The sequence below is a fragment of the Rhagoletis zephyria genome, unplaced genomic scaffold, assembly GCF_001687245.7.
Source record: "Rhagoletis zephyria isolate East Lansing unplaced genomic scaffold, Rhagoletis_zephyria_1.1 Rzeph_scaffold_01792, whole genome shotgun sequence".
Classification (NCBI taxonomy): domain Eukaryota; kingdom Metazoa; phylum Arthropoda; class Insecta; order Diptera; family Tephritidae; genus Rhagoletis; species Rhagoletis zephyria.
The window spans coordinates 33,598-54,453 of NW_016158876.1; the positions used below are offsets into that span (position 1 = coordinate 33,598).

The following is a 20,856-nucleotide window of genomic DNA, read 5'->3' on the forward strand; positions in this document are numbered from 1 at the left end:
CTGATCATTTATGTATACATTTGTCTATATCTATCTCGATTCGTTTTGCCTGTTACAAACAACCGTTATGTGAACAAAGTTATAATACCCTTGTGCACAAGTGCGCTCGGGTATAAAACAAGATATGAAAGAAAAAGTAAAGTAAAGTAGCTGAAAATACTTCTGCTAATATTGTGGAAGGGAAATCCGAGCAGTGCTGTAAGCAGGAAATGTCGCAAAATCTTTACGTGTTTATGCAGCTAAGAGACAAATTTTTTTACTTATAACATGAAATTAAAAATAAAGTAGAAATTTCTAAAAGCTTAGGAATAATCTTTCGCGAAATTAGCCTTAGGTTTTAAAACTGGGAGCGCGGGCGTGTTTTATTCACTGCAAATACCGCTGCTGTGATGACAGACCAGATTTATCTTATTTTTATTAAAATTAATTTTATTTTATTTAGGTTAGTATAAATAGGTAATTGTTTAAAGTAAGTTTCCTCTTTGAGGGAACCGCAGGACGAGACCCATTATCCTAACTGTGGTACCTTTCAAAAGAAATTACGTTAAGGTGATCGCGGAGAAGGTGGAACTCTGGCGCCTCCGAATGGCTGCCTCGAAGCGTTTGAGTTGTGGCACACTGGATGGGCTCCATACAAATAATGATAAAAAGTACTATTTATGCATTTTTGATTTCGCTTCCTGCATTGCTTAAATCCTATTAGTGAGATTTTTCGTAGAAAAAATCCTTAAAATGCACTAGTAGATATGTCTAGAATCTTATCAGCCACATAGTTTCACTTTTCGAGGCATTTAGAATCATATACTTTCTGATACTCTGGGACCACTGCGCAACGGGCCCGCTGGCCTGGACGTCCACACATAAAGTGGTAATCTGGTCCTTCCTTATTCCGATCTGCAAAAACGCTTTTCTTGGTATTTTCCACCCTTGGAGGATCGATTCAAAGCACCTTGTGATGGCGCTGGTGAGAAACCTTACTGCGCACTGTGGGTCGGAAAGGTCTTGGCACTGGAAATTTTCTTGTGAATTTCTTTTCTATTATGTTGTCTAAGTAGTTTAATACCTAAAGAAAAAAAGGGACATAAACGAGCAGTGGGATTCCTTCTGTCAATCATTTCATATCATTGCGGAAAAGGTTGCTAGTTCCTGTAGAAATGAAGATGGTAATATGATAAAAGAAGATGAGCATCGTTCTTTTGCTATATACTATGTATGGCGCCGCTGCGATTCAGATTGGCAGCTCTTGTTACGCTTTCCAGCATCAGATCGAAATAGTCCCAGGAGAGTGAATCGACTTGGCTAAAACATGGTTTGGTCTCAACCTGCACATAGAAGTCCTTTCGAATTTGGACGGAGCTGAAAGTTGTGCTCAACGTGACTCTATGTACATAGCCGTTTTAGTTTTGCGGGGATCCCAAATTTAGGCGTTGTGTCGTACAGGCAGCTTCTCTTCGTTCTGTCAAAAGCAGCTTTCAAATCGTCAAGAAGATGGTGTGTGTCGATTTGCTTATCTAAGGTCTTCTTCAGGACTTTGAATAGCGGAAGAAGGGGTACGTGCGGGCACAGCTTTATAACCGAAGTTTTGTAGCCAAGGATCCAAATTTGCGCGACAAGGCGCGACAAGTAAACCAAATTAGAAGTATTTGGAATTTTTGCTCAGAATAAATGTCTTAATATGCTTTATTTCAATTGATTCAAAACAATGACTTCCAATTTATAGATGGATTGAAAAGCTTGAGAAATAATATGTTTAAATGCATGTCGATAAATCTGCCTTATGACCGGTTTTATAACAAAATACTCCTATGTTCGACATATAAAAAGCCAACATCCTTTCCTGCAAAAACTGAAAATTCGATTTTTTTTTTTTTTTTATAATTTTTCGTTTAACTAATATAAAAATCTTGTCTTACTCGTATAATTTTTCTCTATTCTTGAGATTCAATTGCTTTTCTCAAGTCCAATGTCATTAATTTTATGTGAGTCCACTTTCAACTTTCTTTTGATATTCGTAAAAATGTAAAATAAATTTAGAATACGCTTATATAAAACTCATATATCATCTTTTCATCTTTCATCTACTTACTTTTAAATTAACACACAGATGCCCAAAATGCGCAAATACCAGACAGCTTATTTGTGTCAGTGTATGTGGTTATCTGCTGTAAGATTTATTTGCCCAAGTGTTGCTCGTTATATTCTGTTTTAAATTGAGTTTTGAACAATTTTCTAAATGCGTCCAAGTACAACAAACAACAAAAAGAGCGCCTGAAACAACAATACAAAAAAAAAAACCAATCAAGGAAAAGTAACGTAAACTTGTTAAACTGCAAGCGGAAGGGCAGACACACATTTCATGAATATAAATATGTATTCGTATATATTTTATGTTGGTCCATATACATACAAGCATATGCATATATGAATGTAAGTACACATGCGTATGTTTACAACTATGTCCCTACAATGTAACAGTAATATAAGAAGTAAGCTGCTTTGTTTGCATATCCATTTTTCTCAGCTGTATACTTTTGTATTTGTATGGCTGATTTGAAAATAGGTCATCTCCTGAAAAATAAATGCAATTTTTCTTCCAGTTTAGGTCTTTCACTCAAGCGTTAAATTGCTGATTGTTATGCGAGAATTTCCACTTTTTTCTCTTCTTTCGAATAACAAAAAGAAAAAGTTTTAATTCCCTAAATTAAATGTAATATATGTAAGTGGAGAGAAAACTGTTGCGGGTATATGATATTTGGAAAGCATATTGCTTTTTGTGGACTCTTAAAACTTTAACTAAGTAAAAAGTAACTTAGTTTAAACATTTCCCGGGTTTACTTTTAGAATTGTTTATGCTTAACTTTCTGTAATAAAGTAATTTTAAAATTGAATGGAAATTACAACCAATATCGCTGCAAATTAAATTTGTAACTGGAATGCATTTTTTTTTGAAAGTATGCTAAATTACTTGTTTAAAATAGCTGTTGCTCATCAGGTCTTATGTTTTACAAAAAATGTAACCATCACCGAAACCAAGTAGGGGCTTGATAACACACCATTCATTTCAACGGTTGGGAAGTGGTTTATTAAATTACATTTTCATTGTTTTAGTCAAAGTGGTGCCGAACGATTAGGTCGCCCAAAAGATGTTTCCCTGGAATGATTTTAGACGACCGTAGAATGTGTGAATGAATTTGGCGAATGAATACCCGGTTGCATATGTGAATATAAAATAATAGGGATATTCATTAAATTTAGCAAGTGTCCTGGCACTCGGCAAGAACAGCTGATTAGCTCAAACTATCGAATATTGTCAAAGTGGTTGCTTGAGCTTATTAGCTCCATTGCAACAGTGCAAGGCCAATTTATCAATTTGGTGAATATCTCTTATAAGGTTACGAATTAATCTCAGCTATGTCAGTGACTTTCTGCATTTCATTCACTGCTGACGTACCCTTTCGTAAGTGGTACTGCGTCCCAGTCAGGCATGGTTAAGCGTCAGCAGGCTAGCATAGATGGCACATATACCGGTAATGTGCTAAATCCTCTTCTCAAAATCTGATTGCTAGGTGGCGTTAAAGGACCTAGACTCGCTCAAGACAATATCGATGGCTATATACTATTGTAATTATTACCTATTGCATAGAAAATGGTTGATAAAATATTAACACTTCTTTAATAATTTACTCTCAAAGCGAAATGAAAAAAGTGCTATCGGGTACTTTTTTTTTTTGTATGTAAGAGCTTAAAAAATAAATATTTTTTATATACATTTATGTATGTACATTAAAAAATTTACATACTTATATGCATTTGATGAGGGTAACTACAATACATTCGAAAAAGAACTTAGTGTAGGTTGTAGGTAGGGTCGAGTACAACATGAAAATAGGTTTCTCATGGTTCTTAAGCGCTTAATTTGTTTTATTAAAAAATCCGTTTTCTACTCTCGTACTTGCATATGGTTTTTTGTTTTAAATAAAATAAAAATGGAAAGTTTACTTCTGAACAAATGGGCTGTAGTCGGTTACCGAATTTCTCGCGAAAATTTTGGAATGTAGGGTGACTATGTCAGTCAAAAGTACTGGCGCAACTGAAGAAGTAGCATCTGTATTTACTTAACGATAGCTCTTGCCGATCATTGTCCGATAGGAATTCATTTAATTTCACCTCACAACAGCTCTGTATAGAAGATAATGAGTTTGAATTATCTCGGCATCTGCTGCATAGCTGCCATATTTCGCGCCTTTAATGGATCGATGACTACTACTAACTTCTATTACTACATTTCACCAAATCCCATTTGCTTATCAACCTGAATACACATCTATACACTTAAATCAATAGGGGTATTCTCTGAGTCTTGCAAAGCCCTTGCACGGTGCACGGATTGCACGGTTTGCAAAGCTGTCCCATACGAAAACCGGTTCTAACCGTGCAATCCGTGCAATCTGTGCACCATGTAAGGGCTTTGCAAGACTCAGAGAATACCCCTAATATGATTTGAAATCAACATTAAATTTGTGGGAACTTTTTAATCCACACCATTTATCAAATTCCGAGCTATTTATTTACCGAGGGACGTTAAAAAATTTACGTTACTCATGGACATATATATGTGTGTACATTAGGGTGCATCACTATCGCTACTGTTTTTTTTATCGAAATTATTAAATTAAAAAATGTTTTAAGATTTAGGCAAAAATTTTTCAGAAAAATATGTATAAGATTTACCTGAGCAGAACCTATTTAAAAATCCCGCTGAAAATCTCATTATTTTGTCTGCGTTGATAAAATTTTCAAATATTTCTATGCACATCTTTTGACATATGTTTCAAATAGAAATGCCACTTTTTATAAGGAATCGCGTAGGGTTTTAGACCTTTTTATCTTTTCCTATTTTTTACTACAAAACGTAATTAGGAAACAGTTTTTAGAACAAATTTACTAAACCTTAGAAACAAAGATTTTTAGAAGAATAAAAAGTAGTTTGCCGTAAAAGTTATTTGTTCCGGAAAATATTATATTTGGAAATAAAAATTTTAAAAATAAGTGTTTGGTATAAAAATTTTAAGGTGCTAAATTGCTTAAAAAAATAGCGTAGGTAAAAATAAATCATTAAGAAAAAAATTTCTGTACCCTTATGTACGAACAATACTATTTCTGTGCAAAAAATGGGTTGGGAATGTTAGGAAAAATATATTTTGGAAAAAAATATTTTAAAAATTTTCGAAAAACTTTGAGTATATTGAAAATTTTTTTTGAGTAAAAGTATCAGAAAAAAAATAAGAATTATTACTTTTGGCTCGGTTAATCACAGTTTACAATTCAAATCAACGAGTTATAGGCTTTTGATCCTAAGGGGGTTAAGCTTAATTCTTATATAATTCGTGGTGATTTTTTGGAACAAATGTTTCTATAAACTACTTCTCTTTACATACATATATCGATTTTGTATATCGATGTATTTTCAACTTAGCCTAGCTCACGTAAACCCCGATATTTTTCCGAAATATTTAAGTGGAAGTCCAGAAATAGAATACACTTTATAAATACGGTGGAAAAACAGCAACTTTTCATTTTTTAAAATATGTAAATTATTTACTCGCCTAGCTTACACTCTCACTTTCAGCTAAGCTTTCACTTTCGCCTAAGGTTTCACTTTTCCATAAGCTTACAACCAATTTTCCATTTACCACACCTTGCCGTTGCCTACCTACACGCCTTTGCATAAGGTGAGCTTACAACTTAAGTACGTAAGTATGTGAATTGGTTGGGTGTGGCATGCAGAGTCACGCATGCTGTGTCATGAGTGATGTGAATTTTTAACGGTTCGCACAACATGAATTTTGTGTATTTTTGCATTTTGATGAGTTGCATTATTGAAAGTATTTCTGATTGACGTTAACAGGTTTTTGTTATTGTTTGTTATTTTATTGGTGGCATTTTTTTTTTTTTTACTTTGCGAAGGATGTTTGGCAATTTTTGGTAGGTAAGTAATTGTGGCAATAAATCATAACCAGGTTATGATGAGAAGCAATTTAGCAAACTTATGCGTCATAAGAATTGATGAACGATGTGAAGGCAGGCTGCCGGCAGATGGAGTGAAAGGTAATAAATGGGGGTTAGTAGATGCACATAAATATATGTATACTGAAGTAGGCCAGCCGCTGGGAATTGCAGAAATTTTTGACGCGTGTATGTACTTATACTTATACTTTTGCACACAGGTACATTACCCCTGGTGTGTTAAAAGTATTGAGAAAATTGATGCCTGTTGACTTAAAATAAATTGGGTAATTTTACGAATGGATTTGGTTATAAAAATAAAAAATCGCACTGAAAAAGGGTGTTGGTTATCTTTTTCAAACATAAACAGAATGAGAAAATATTTGGAAAATGTAAATGAAAAAGTTAAAGCAATTTATCAACAATGTTATTGGAGCGTGCAGGCAATTTTTTTATTTACGAGAAATTTAATAAATAGCAAAATTCTAGATAGACATCTGTATCCAATTGAACCAACCAAAGTCACTCGACTTCCTAAGCCAACACTCTACCTCTAAGCTAAGCTGAGTTTAGATTTTGTTATGTGAGTGTTGCTCTCAAGGATCTTGAAAGCTTCTCGAACCTCTTTGGGAATTGTGTGTTGTATACAAGGTACTAAAATAGTTGATGAGTTGGCCAACTACGGGATTTTGAAGCGTCAAATAGAAAATTATTAATACGGCAAATGGGATATGTTGGTTCAATACATACAAATAAACCAAACAAGTCTTTCCTGAAAGGTCCTCGAAAACCTTGATAAGAACGATTACGGGACACAATATATAGTAAATATGTACTGAGGATTTTCTCTCTTCAGCTGTCTGGCATTTTCTAGATTGAGATGGAGCACTTTTTGTTGAGAACGCACAAGCTGCTTTATCTTTTCTTCATGAAACTTCTCAAGTCCATCAAAGAGTCTGAAAAGTTTTGCAGAAGGGATCTAAAATGCAACCCTGGGGAGTTAAAGGGCTAAGAAAGTGATCGGCAGTAGTTATAGAGATAAAATTTTCACGCCCAAACGAAAAACCCTAATGAAGGACTACCTATAGAGCTTTTTTCTAATTGAGTCAGCTTTTTAGAAAAACATATTTTTGGGGCTGGTTTCTTTAGTTTCTAGGGAAATCTGGACATTATAAAATCAAAATTTCAAGAATTTCTGACCCTTGTTTTACTTTGGCGGTTACTTTGGAAAAAAAAGTCCTATTAACCTATATTTTTTAATTCTTTTTTCAAAATGGTCGTGAAATTTCCTTTAAATTTTCCCAACACTTGTAATACGAATTTTTTGGTTTTACTCCGGAAAAATTGTGCGCAAGCATGTTCGCATACCCGTAAAAAGTAATCTCGAGCTGGCACCCATGGGTGGGCAAAGAAAGCAACGACGCCAACGAACAAAATGGAATAACCAGGTGCAGAGGACCGGTCCTGCCTTGGGTTGACCAATTGACGAAACTTTTCAAAGCGACCTACAAACCATACCTATCATCTTCAATTGCCAAAATGGATGATCATTCCATTTGGAACGCCAAGGCACTGCACGGAAGCAAATATGTATTCACATACGTAGTTATTCAGACGACTAGGCGTATACGTTACACCTCTACGCGCCTCTTTTGATATTTGCTTGCTGTAATTTTTCGATACCGAGTGTATTTCTGCCATGAAAACGCTTCTCATAAAATCCATTAAAAAAATATATCAACACGAAAACCAAATTTGGAAAGAAAGCTCAGCCAAACATTTAGCATAAGTGTAAGCATACAAAAAAACTCGTGTCATGTTTGTGGTCGCGCTCTTCCAAAACCGCTCGACCGATTTTATGAAATTTTTGAAGTGAAACTTCTTTAGCGGCGGTTGGTTGGTTGAAAGTAAATTGGCAAGTTCAACGGAAATTTCACACGGAAATGGTGCAACGGAAATGGTTGGAGCTGAAACAAGTGCTTCTTGAGTGTATGCCCATGGTATTAATTTAACAAAAACTTGCTAATAAAAGGCTAAAGAATAACATTTAGAAAAAGAACAATACAAGAATGAAAGTAAAGGGTAGTACGTACCAAAGTTGTGAAAAATGCATTAATTTTTTAATGCATTAATGGTATTTAAAGCAATAATGTTAATGTAAAAAATGAATGCATTAATTTATGCAATTTAATGCAAATGAATATTTCAATGCATTAATTGTGAAAAATATAATACTAATTAATTTTTTTTTTTCATTAAATTATCCAAGCTAATGCTAATGAAAAAATTTTAATGCACTAAAATGTTTAATACTTTTGTTCGTTTACATTATTAAAAACCATTAAATTTGTTTTCTAGTAAAATATAAATAACCTCTTTTGGAAGGATTTGGAATAATTACTAATAGCTTTTTCAGGTTCATTATATTATGTGTATTTGTAGAAAAATTCTTCTAAATATTGTTAGATCTTTTATGTATGAAAATGAAAGCCAATGTGCATGCAACGCAGAGTGCGTTTGTAGATTTTTATGTTGATTGTTGATGCATAACGATTACATATATTATGCATGTACACGACTGAGGACCTACTCTGATCTAAATCAATCAATAAACCGTTCTTTAGCTCCATTTGACAATGTGATTTTACCTATTTAACGACAAATGCCATTGAACTTGACATAGTGAAAACCAGCCTTAACGTCCGTCACTATCTTTTTTGACCTTAACATTCTACCCTCAACGTCAGCAAAGAATTTTTACTTAAAAATAAAATTAGTTACTGGGTTTTTAATGCTTGTTATAATTTGAATGCAATAAATTATTGCAATAGCATTCATTTAAACATTTTAATGTTAAAACAAAAAAAAAAATCATTAGCATTATTTCTTCGGAATTAATGCATTGATATTTTCATTTACATTAAATATCAAAAATTAATGCATTAATCTTTTTCATTTACATTAAAATGCTATGCATTAAAAAATTTAATGCATTTTTCACAACTCTGGTACGTACATAGATAAAGAAAATAATAAAGATAAAGGCAAAACAAAGATGCATAAAGATAAAGGCGAAAACGACGACCAAGGTAAATTGAAACAATTTACTTAAGTGAAGGGGAATTATGTATATGAAGAAAAGTATAAACACAAAAGTAAAAGCAAAGATAAATATAAAGAAAGGGATGAGGATGGGGATACCGATAAATGTAAAGATGAAGATAGAGGACGAATGATTAAAATAAAGCATATAGATGGACACACAGAAACTCAATCTGGGAACTATTTCGGGATTTTAGAGACTTTCGAGATTATCGGGACTTATCGATATAATAATCGATATTTTTATCGCTTTTGTTATCGAAATTTTTAACGATATTGTTACCGATTTTGCTATCGATATCGTTGGAGCCTTTCGATATAATAATCGATATTTTTATATTTTTTTATTATTGATATTTATTTCGAAAAATTAACATCTGTAAAATTAATTTCTAAAATTCATAAAGGATGTATAAAGACTACCTACCATATTTGGGAACCTCGAGACAAAAAGCCAACTTTTGAAAATAAATTTATTATTTTCGGTGATTTCATTTTTTATGTTACATTTGCTATCATAACATTTAACCGAAACTCACGCGTGCGAAGCTGCGAGCAAAAGTTTGTATTTACATACATAAATAAAAACGAAAAAGTCTTTGTTGTTTTTTGAGGTCGTCATACCAAATTTTCATCTTTTTTGTTTCCTCTACATTTCCTAGATAAAAAGTTAATTTTTCATTCTTCTTCTACTTGCAGGTTGTAAACTCGCGCCGTGAAACCGATGCTGGCGTCTATTGGTGTGAGGCGAAAAATGAGTTGGGTGTGGCGCGGAGTCGGAATGCGACATTACAGGTTGCCGGTGAGTTGACATAAAGATGGTTGACGATTTAGTAAAAAAAAAACACACACACATTTCTACATACATACCAATACAGCAAAGCAAATTGCATATATTTAAATGCATATGGCGCTGCTTAGAGCCGCGCACCAATGTGATAGGGTTAAAGCGCAAGCGACCAAAATAAATAGAAAAAAATAATATTTGCAAATAAAATTAAAGATAACCAACGCTCAACTCGAGTCAACCAAGTCAACGGAAGGACGCGACACCAGAGACTTGAGACACCTTAGTACCTCAGACAGAACATGTGTGTGTGTGTGTGTGTGTTTGTGCCTATGCCACGCCAAGCAAGCGACTTTTGCGAATTTTAGCTGCCTTGTCACCGCCCGAGTGCCACTGCTGCCTTGTCTTGCAACCAACGCTGCGTTGCGCTGCTGTCAGCTCAAATAAGTAACTGTAATTTCTTCAGCAGCATTCTTGCGAATATTTTCTGTATGCTGCTTTTCTTGCGCTATCGCCTTGGGTTACGTTATGTGAAATTTATGCAAAGTTGCTTGGTTGGGTTACAAAAAATTTGCTTGCCTCACGAGCTGAAGGTGGCTGGGTCGGTTGTATACCTATGTACATTTGTGGCATGCCACTTTAGTCTTCTTATAACCCGCTCCACATTCTCTCTCTCGCTCTCTCCCACTCCCGCTACATTTGCTGTGCATCATATGTAACCAGTTTTCCACCTGAGTGCGTGCATACTTGATTTCCCTTACTTTAGCTTTGTAGCTGGCCTGGGTGGGTTAAAGATACACAGAGCACCTGAAATGATACTGCCACAAAGTTTGCGTACCCTTTTGTTGCTACACACAAACTACCAACAAGACTCCATATGCTCCGGTGCATGTGCTCCCAATAAGCTAGCGTCTTTTCCTTATTGAATACCTGGTGTAGCTGATTTCTGTCAATATTTTTTACTCCTTTTACACTTTGCTGTATTTGCTGGCATTTTTCACTTTTTCCCTTTTCTGCTGGTTCCATCCACCTTTTTTCAATTTTTATTTTTTTTTATTTCTTCTCGCAAATAGCTTGCGGTGTATTTTTCAATATTTGCATGAAAATCACGAAAATCACGTCGATGCTGGCCGTGTGTCAGTTTTAGTAATCGAAGAGCGAAGCAAAACCAGCGCAGCCAGCACTTTAGTAACTGTAATACATTGTAAAGCATAAACCGTTAGCATTTTTAATAAGTGCACGCACGCACAGCAACACACCAACACACCGACACACCCACACATACATAGCTGTGTATCCGTGCAAAAATTCTGATTTTGCTCATCTCAGCTGTGCAAACGCTTTTGGAATTATTAAATTTTTTACTCCTTTCAGTCCCTTGGGCATTTGGTTTATTTTTTTTTTTCATAGTATTATTTTTTGTCCCAGCTTGCCAATCTATGCAATTTCCAATCAAATCTCTGTCATGCTCCCTCTCCTTCCCCATTTCTTCTACCTCCCTCACCTCATTTGCACTTTTATTTGTTTGTGGTTATATTTCTGCTCATTTATTCGAGCTCAAAAGGTTAATTCTAGTTGCCGTAGAATTGTTGCACGTACTCTCAAGCAAAGTAAGTAACCATCGCCATTGCTGCAACAGCTGACTACCAATGCTGGCACCTACTTTACGTCTACTCAAGCGCCGATACAAGTCTTGCATATTTTATGGGAGCACATATTTTATTAGTGACTAGCTATTTTCCTGCTCCTTCCCCAGCAACTGGTGTTGCAGCGTTGGTGTGTGCTTGTCGTTCATGCCCCTTACAAGTTGCCACAGCCAGGTACGGTTTATATCTAAACTCCTACGTACGTTTGTATATTTGCTTGTGACATTGTCATGCTGGTCGTTGCTCGTTATTGGTAATGGTATTCATGTAACTTAAGTCAACTTAAATCGATAAAAAGTATGGAGATTCTTTTGCTTTATCGTCAGTGAAATGGTTATGCAAATATTGTCGTGGAATATTTACATGGTAACACATTATTTTATTTTTTTTTGGGAGCGAAAAGCGCAAACTGGGTTAAGTGTTTGTTATAAAAATGGAAAATACTTAGATAATTGGCTGTACAGGTTGGCATCAATGGTTAGAAATGTAAAGAGAGAGCGCGACTGGGTTGTGTTGCTTGTCATTGAATTGGCTTAATTTTCAATTCATAGGGTTGCTTATAATAGTATTAAATATATTGTAAGGGGTTAGTATTGATTTGGAATGGGGTAGGCGGGGCGGTTATGGTTGCATGAAAATATGATCAACATAAGTATGTATCTACGAGATATATCAAATTGTTTAGAGAATTAGACTACAAAAGAATAAAAGTGAGCTTTTAGGGTACCCAGCTACAGCAGCAAGCACAAATAGCCAAAAGTCGACCTTAAAGAATATTTTATTGGAGGTATTTCAATCATACTGCGAAATACTTTAAAGAATGCAATACTTCAGAATTTTATAGAATAACGCCCTATTTCAGAATTCGATTCAAAAACTCCCTGTCTCAGGTTCCGCTTCAAAAACGCCCTATATCAATATATTTTCCGTTGAGATGGAGCGTTTTTGAAGAAAATCCTGGAACAGGACATTCTTAACCTTCACACGATCTTGACTTTGTTTTCTACATTTTCCTGCTTATTTTACCGTTTACCGTTTTTATTTCAATCTTTTTGAGAAGTCTTGGGATTGGATATGTTTATTTTTAGCTTTTGACTTTTTTTGTTTTAGTGGTAGATTTCTACAACAGCACGTTTTACATGCCAAAAATTACATTTAAGTAGGTTGTCTCGTCGACTACAATAAATTTTTTGTTTTATAGTTTGATGCGCCTGGGCCACACTAGAGAAGTGAAACTTGAGTTACATATCTATTTTGTCTCATAACCAATATACATACATACATACATACATCCGCTTTTGCTGAAGGTTATATTTTTTGTCTTTTTTATCTAGATCCCTACCTCTACACTTGTTCGTTCTAATTACATTTATGTTATTCTGTTTTCATTTATCTTCATTTTTATCTTCATACTCTATCGATTATAAAATCGATAGCAACATCCAACAAAATATCGATAACAAAACCGATAAAAATATCAATAACAAAGTCGATGGCAAATTCGATAAAAATTTCGATAGCAAAATTGATAATGATGCTGGTAGCAAAATCGATTAGAAAATCGATCAAAATATCAATAGCAAAATAGATAAAAATATCGATAAATAATCGACAATAAAATCGATAAAAATATCGGCAAAAAAATCAATAAATAATCGATAACAAAATCGAAAACAATATCGACAAATTATCTATAACAATATCTTTTACAAAATTGATAAAAAATTCAATAAAAACATCGATAACAAAATCGATAACATCGATAAAAAACCAATAACGATATCGATATAAATATCGATAACAAAACAGATAACAATATCGATAAAAATATCGACAACAAAGCGATAAAATTTTCGATTACAAAATCGCTAAAAATATCGATAACAAAACCGGTAAAAATATGGGTTAGTTACGAGAATCCCGAAAATCTCAAACATTCCAAAATAGTTCCCAGATTGAGTCTCTGTGTCTCTATCTACATTGTTTTCTCTATAAGTACCTTTAGTTTAATCATTCTTCCTCTAACTTCATCAATACTTTTATCGGTATCCTCATCCTCATCTTTTTCTTTATATTTATCTTTGTTTTTAACCGACTTCCACTTCAGTTCATCNATTGTTTAGATGCGATTTTTTATATAAGTATGTAACTCCTCTATCGATGTATGCAGATGTATTCAAAAGCAGTAATCTGTCAAAGTAAAATTTGCAGATGTTCATGAAAGGTATGAAGCCTTCGGCATAGCCGAAGACAGCGCTGCTCTTACTTGTTTTATGTATGTTACCGCATAACTTTGGACCAAGTCAACCGATTTCGAGTACTATTTCTGCATCGGAAAGGCAGTGTCTCAGAGGTGGTCCCATACTAATCTGATTTGGATCCGATCATTGGATCATGAAAAAATTAACGGTACTTTTAAATTTTTATATGAGAATTGAAGTCGGTTTTTTTTGCTTAAAAAATACTTGTATTTATTTATGTACGTACTCACCTTTACTTTCAGTCTTGTATTGGTATTTTTTAAGTGTTATTCTTTAACCTTTTATTAGCAAGCTTTTGGTTAAATTCATACCACGTGCATACACTCAAGAAGCACTTGTTTCAGTCCCAACTATTTCCGTTGCCCCATTTCCGTGTGCCAACCGCGGCTAAAGAATTTTCACTTCACAAACGCAACTAGAAGAACCGATATATACACAAAAGAAAGTGCTGTTTGTGCTAATCTTGTTGCGAGGACATTCACAGTTGCTCCCAAAGTAGTCAAATTGGTGGACCCCGCTGCATTCTGCATGTCTTTCTATCAAGATCTCCTTATATAAACATTTTNGAGAGGGAGTAGGGATGTACCAACAAGAATATACAACAAAAGAATGAAAGTCGTTAGAACTTAGAAATATAGCGGTGGCTGAAATAAAAAGTGTTACACCATGTTACAGTTTTGCTCGTCACTGTATATCTGTTTGTATGTATATATATCCATAGGTTTCTCGGAAACTGGTCGAAAATGGTTCTGAAGAAGTTTTGAAAACGTCGTAAACTTGTCCGGAAAGGATTCCGAACAAATCTTCTGCAAACGGTCTCGAAATAATCCGTACTAGTCCCGAAATAGTCCTCAAATAGTCGTGAACTATCCAGAGCTGGTTTTGAACTAGTCCCGAAATTAACCTTAAATAGTCCAGACTCGATATGATCAGCAGGCTGGAGTGAGTGCAATAAGCTGGCCGCATTGAAATAAGTGGGGCGCTTGGGACCACTCGCACTCTGACTTTTAACGTTATGCTTAACATAGCGCTTTCGATATCGCAGCTAGGGTGGTGGTCAGACATATGGCCACCGGTTGTCTGGACACTCAAGTCTTCTCGGAGCTTCTGTATCTTTCCGGGTAACACGGATCACTGCGTGCCTAGCCTGGCATCAGCTAGCTCTTTCTCAACGCATATCCCATCTAGAGATGAGTGGATGGAAGGCGGTGGCTGTAGGGAGGCAGCGTTGAACTTTTGTACGGATGGGTCGAAGCTTGACGGAAGGGTCGGTGCAGTGGGTTTTTCCAGGGAGCTCTCCATCATCCTTAAGTTTTGGCCTCCAGCAATGAAATTCTGACAATGGATACATTTTTGTCGTCAAAATATTCTAAATGAAAAACAGTGGGTCCCAAAAGTATACAACATGCAGTCAATTGTCTGCTGCTAGGCGCGATGACGGTAAGGAAGGTTAACAATTACTCAGACAGCCAGGCGAAAATCAGAGCCCTGGGCTCACTTTCTGTACGCTCGAAGCTTTGTTGGGGAATACACATTCGACAGTGTCGGAATATTACTTTGTGAAACTTGTTTGTGTGCTCGACCATAATGATATTGCGGGAAGCAGTGAGGCTGGCCAGAGGCGGCTACCTTGAATAATTATCGCCAAAAAGAGAGATGGTGGTAGTTCCCTTGACTACCTGTGGACTTCTGTTGAGAAGAAGGGCATCCGGTCAACTCAGCGTACGCTAGGGGAAAAGCAGGGCATGTTCTGGGCGAAGACATACCGCGTTTAGAAGTGGGTGTACTGACATCCTTTTGTTCTATCTTGGTTGATGCAGTGAGGTTAAATAACTTATCGAATCATCCCAAAATTTCCACGTAGACTGCCTAGCTTTTGCTAGATTGTGACTTAGGAACTTGGTTTCATATTACCAACCCTGTCTAGGGCCAATTTAAATCTCCGTTCATGCCGATTACTTAAGACTCTGTCTCAAACTTAATTTTTTTCAAATTGCAATTCATTTCCGCATAGCGTAGGTCAGCCCATTTTAATGTTCCCTCCCCCAACGAAGGCATACCGCCGAAACCACAAATATAAATCGATACTAATGAATATTAATGTGAAAATCATGAATCTCATAGCAGAACGTTACGCACATAAATCATAATAAATCAAAATTGAACCACAAAAGGGCCAATATGGTGGGAAGGTAGCGCTGGCGGGCCAAAGAGGCAATGCACTGCAGGCTAAACGAAAAAAAGCAAATACGAAAAACTAGAGGAATTTTATGTGAATTTTGGAAATAAGAAAAAAAAATAGCGTAAGGTCAGAGTGTACACTAAGGCGTGGTTTATTAGTTCAAATTGATTTAGAGAAGTTAAAAAAAAATATCCACAACAAATTGATTAATAACAAAGAAAACCAAACGAACGCACCCTAAATTCAAGATAAAAGGCGATGCAGGTATCTTTTTCTACGCAGATGAGGGTGTAAAAATAGAAGGCGAGTGATCAAGGGTAAACGCTACCTACCATGTTAGGCCCAATATTTATAGGTAGGGTCGACAAGCCATTAACAAAATGCCAAAGGGGAGCACGCCAACTGCTGTGCGACTTCGATTTACAGGTGAAAATCAAAGGCGAAATATGCGAAAACAGTCAGCAAAAGCACGCTAACAATCAATAAATTAATCAAAATCAACAGCGGTGACGTCGGAGCAAGCTGATGGGTGCGGCTGTGATGGAGGCAACAGTGGAAACGCTGCTGACGTTGGCAGTGTGACAAGCGAGCAATATTAGAAACAGCCGTGAAAGCACACAAACACACAAAGCTACATTTCCCAAGCCTCGATAGCAAGGTTGGCTGACTGTTTGACGGGCAGGCTCACTAGCTGGTTGGCTGACGTGCAGGCTGACTGCCTTGCTGGCGGCCTAGGTCAGGGCGCTTGGGCGTGGGAGACGTCAACGTCAATGGCAGTGAAATAGAAACAGGCGGATAAGGTAAAATACGGCATAAGGTTGTGTAATGGCAGCATAGCATACCAAGTTGTGGCAAGCAGCAGCAGCAGCGAGGTAGCATACAATGTGCCAGGCAAAGCGAGCACTCAGGCTACCTTTGCGCGAGCCTGCGTATATGTAGGTGCCTCCAATAAAAGGCGTACACAAATGTTTAAGGAAATTTAAGAGGAAATTACATAAATGTTGCGGCATCGTTGCGTGGAAAAGTGGCAGAGTAGCGCTGTGCTGTTGTTTTTCCTCCCTTTTGATGGCACTTTGCTTTTGCCGCTTGAGGAAACAGAAAATTTGCCCGTAAATGATATGCGCGCGTCTACCTATACTTAGGCGCTCCAGTTGAGCGTGTAGGTGTGTGTGTGTGTGTGTGAATGGCGGGCTAAAGGCAGTGTTGCAGAAAAAGTCAATATTGTTCATTTCAGATTTTTGTTTTTCAATTCGTTGCCACTTCCAGCGCGCACCTACGCCTGTAGGCTGTGTAAGGTTGTGAGGGTACTCTGTGGCGGAGGGCGTTTGTAGGCGAAGACTGGCATCTATTCTTATTACAATTCCCTAGCATGAAGCGCCTAGCATCATTTTGTTGTTGCAATTATATACTTCCATTTTTGTTATTATCGCGGCTTGTGTGACAAGTGGTGACACGTTGCGTGATGCGAGTCGACTCTTCAAGTTTCACTTTTATAAGCTGGCTGGCTGGCAGTCAAGCTAACAATCTTTTCTACTCACTCATTCTCTGGTATGGAATACTCACAAGAAATTGCTATAATTTAAATTTTTTTTCCTGCACATCTACATACATATTTTTGCTGTAGGCCCTCCTTGCTTCCTTTCTTACTTTGCACACGTCGGAAACTGTCATTGTCACCGACAAAATCTGTAGGCACCAAATGTATTCCCCGGTTTGGTTGTTTATTTCATTTTGTATTTATTTTTCCTTTACTCTCACTGGTTTTCGCTCAGCCCTCGTGTAGTCTCATTCTTCTCGTTTTTCAATTGAAATTGAAAGTGAATTACGCGGAAAAGTATAGATATTTTTAAAATGCAGCATTGAGCCAGCGACTTGGCAACTGCTTTTGCAATTTTCAGGAAACATTCCAATAACAAAGCCAATTGCCGCCGGTGGTGTTATTGATTTTTAATGGCATCAATCGCATTATTGTTTATTGTATTCGTGCACCGTGGCGTATACGCATCATTGCGTTATCTACAGTTGAACTTGGAGATATTATAAAGTCATACAATTTAAGTGGATTTTAGCGCAAAATGAGTTGTGGAAATTGTTATGAATTTTTGCTATACATTTGAGTGGGAATTAGGCGAATTGAAAAGATGTTAAATACGTATTTTTGTATTTGNCTGTCATTGTCACCGACAAAATCTGTAGGCACCAAATGTATTCCCCGGTTCGGTTGTTTATTTAATTTTGTATTTATTTTATTATTTTTTTCCTTTGCTCTCACTTTTTTCCCTCAGCCCTCGTGTAGTCTCATTCTTCTCGTTTTTCAATTGAAATTGAAAGTGAATTACGCGGAAAAGTATAGATATTTTTAAAATACAGCATTGAGCCAGCGACTTGGCAACTGCTTTTACAATTTTCAGGAAACATTCCAATAACAAAGCCAATTGCCGCCGGTGGTGTTATTGATTTTTAATGGCATCAATCGCATTATTGTTTTTTGTATTCGTGTACCATGGCGTATACGCATCATTGCGTTATCTACAGTTGAACTTGGAGATATTATAAAGTCATACAATTTAAGTGGATTTTCGGCAAAATGAGTTGTGGAAATTGTTATGAATTTTTGCTATACATTTGAGTGGGAATTAGGCGAATTGAAAAGATATTAAATACGTATTTTTGTATTTGTAAGATTTACATTCATCTATACATAGTTTTTAAAAAGGAAAGTCGAGATTCTTCCTACGCGCTAGTCTCGAAAACTACTGCACGGATTTGGACGATATTTTCTCTAATATATTCTGTATCGATAGAAGAGTGATCCTCGGTATTTGGAATTTCTACAGTGGCAACCCTGTCTAAAAAAAAAATTATAAGACACGCACCGTTCGTTGGATTACAAAAAGTGAGTTGTCAAGTGAAAGAAACTGCCCTCTAGAAAAAACACTAATGTTTTATTTGTTTGAGTAGGGTTGCCACCTGTTACTATATTCAGTCTTAATAAGCGACNTCCTCGGTATTTGGAATTTCTACAGTGGCAACCCTGTCTAAAAAAAAAATATGAGACACGCACCGTTCGTTGGATTAAAAAAAATTAGTTGCCAAGTCAAAGAAACTGACCTCTAGAAAAAACACTAATGTTTTATTTGTTTGAGTAGGGTTGCCACCTGTTAAGAAAATTACCATATTCAGTCTTAATAAGCGAAGGTATCAGTCCTGCACCATCAAATGAAAATACTTAGTCTCTAAATGTGCACTAATGTGCTATTTTTTGAGCACGGTTGCCACCTTTTAAATGTGTTACCAAGGTGAAAGGGCATGGCCTTCGCATATACCAAAACCCATACCTCCAGCTGTTTAAAAATATTATAAGATGCATTCGTTAAATTACAAAAAGTGAGATGTCAAATAAAACCGTTTGGCCTCTAGATGTTCACTAATGTATTATTTTTCGAGTAGGATTGCCATCTTTTTAAAAAATTATAAGATCTTCACCATTCGCTAGACTAAAAAATGAGATACCAAGTAAAGGGATGTGTTATCCGGATATGCAATATTCTTTTATTTTTTTGAATGGGGTTGCCACCTACTTAAAAATTACTACAATACATATAATGCGGGAAAGCATTTTTGTTAGTTACAGCCAATTTTCCCAGTTCATTCGATTTAAAAAAATTAGGCCTGACAGTAAAGGGCTTGGCCTTCAGATGTGCAATAATGTTTTATTTTTTAGATGAGGGTTGCTACCTGTGCGAAAAATTATAAGATGCAAAATGTTCGTTGGAATGAAAAATAAGGTGTGAAATGAAAGGGATTGGCATCTAAATGTTCAGTAATGTGTTATTTTTTGGGTACCTTTTTAAAAGTTATAAGATCTTCACCGTTCGATGGACTAAAAAATTTGGTACGAAGTAAAAGGATATGGTCTTCGGATGTGCAGTAAATATTTATTTTTTATGGTGAGGTTGCCACCTTTTTTATACTCCACGGTATTGTTTGTTAATGACATCAGGTGTGCACAGTTCACTCAATTATAAAAAATTAGGGGGCCAATGAAAGAATTGGGCCTTTAGATATACGATAAGGTTTTAGGTTTTCGACGAGGGTTGCCTCCTGTACGAAAAATTATAGATAAGATGTGGGCTGTTCGTTGGACTAAAAAGTGGGTTCTCAAGTGGAAGGACTTGGCCTCCAGATGTGCTATAAGGTTTTATTTTTTAAATAGAGTTTCCTCCTTTGAAAAAAATTATCAGATCCCCACCGTTCGACAAAAGGGTTTGGCCATGAATATGGTTGCCACCCACTTTAACTAAATGCGTATATGTACATACTTATGTATGAGGCTGGCTAGTATACTTATACATTATACAATGGTGTACGAGTGGGTTAGGTTAGGCTATGCTGGTTGACCTTAAAAAGTCCCACACAGACGAATATAACGTTCGTAGCGTCGCCAGATGCCTTTACCACCCATGGAACAGTGCCTTCACGCAAGGTTAAAGAATATTGACGTTACCTTAGCGAATTTTAGTATACACTTTAGACACTTTGTTCCTATGTCGATTGCTGACTGCAAGCCCTGCTGCTATGCCTGGCCTACACTTTTTCAATTTAAATTTATGCTCTGATGTCAATGCTACCAGAAGCTTCGACTATGTTCTTCTTGTTGATAGAAGGAAATCATTGGGCCTCATGCATAAAAAGTGAGTTTAAACTCCAACTCGATTTTCAGTAAAAATTCTTGAGCTTGAGCTCACCCCTTCGGTGCTAAAATTGAGTCTGAGCTTAGACTCATTTTTTATGCATGAGGCCCAGTAAGTTTCTTATAATGTGAACAACACATAATCTTTCCAAGTCTGCAATCCTAAGTTATTTTTCAAA

General features: G+C 36.1%; 1 protein-coding gene across 4 annotated transcripts in view; it reads left to right on the forward strand.

Moving 5' to 3' along the window:
• The window catches only part of robo3 (roundabout 3), an 83,196-nt gene that overhangs the window by 16,116 nt on the left and 46,224 nt on the right, over positions 1–20,856 (forward strand). For all 4 annotated transcript variants that reach the window (XM_017619124.1, XM_017619125.1, XM_017619126.1 and 1 more), the window contains one exon: positions 9,808–9,910. In XM_017619124.1, coding sequence (XP_017474613.1) covers positions 9,808–9,910 — 103 coding nt within the window. The remainder of the gene's footprint in view (positions 1–9,807; positions 9,911–20,856) is intronic.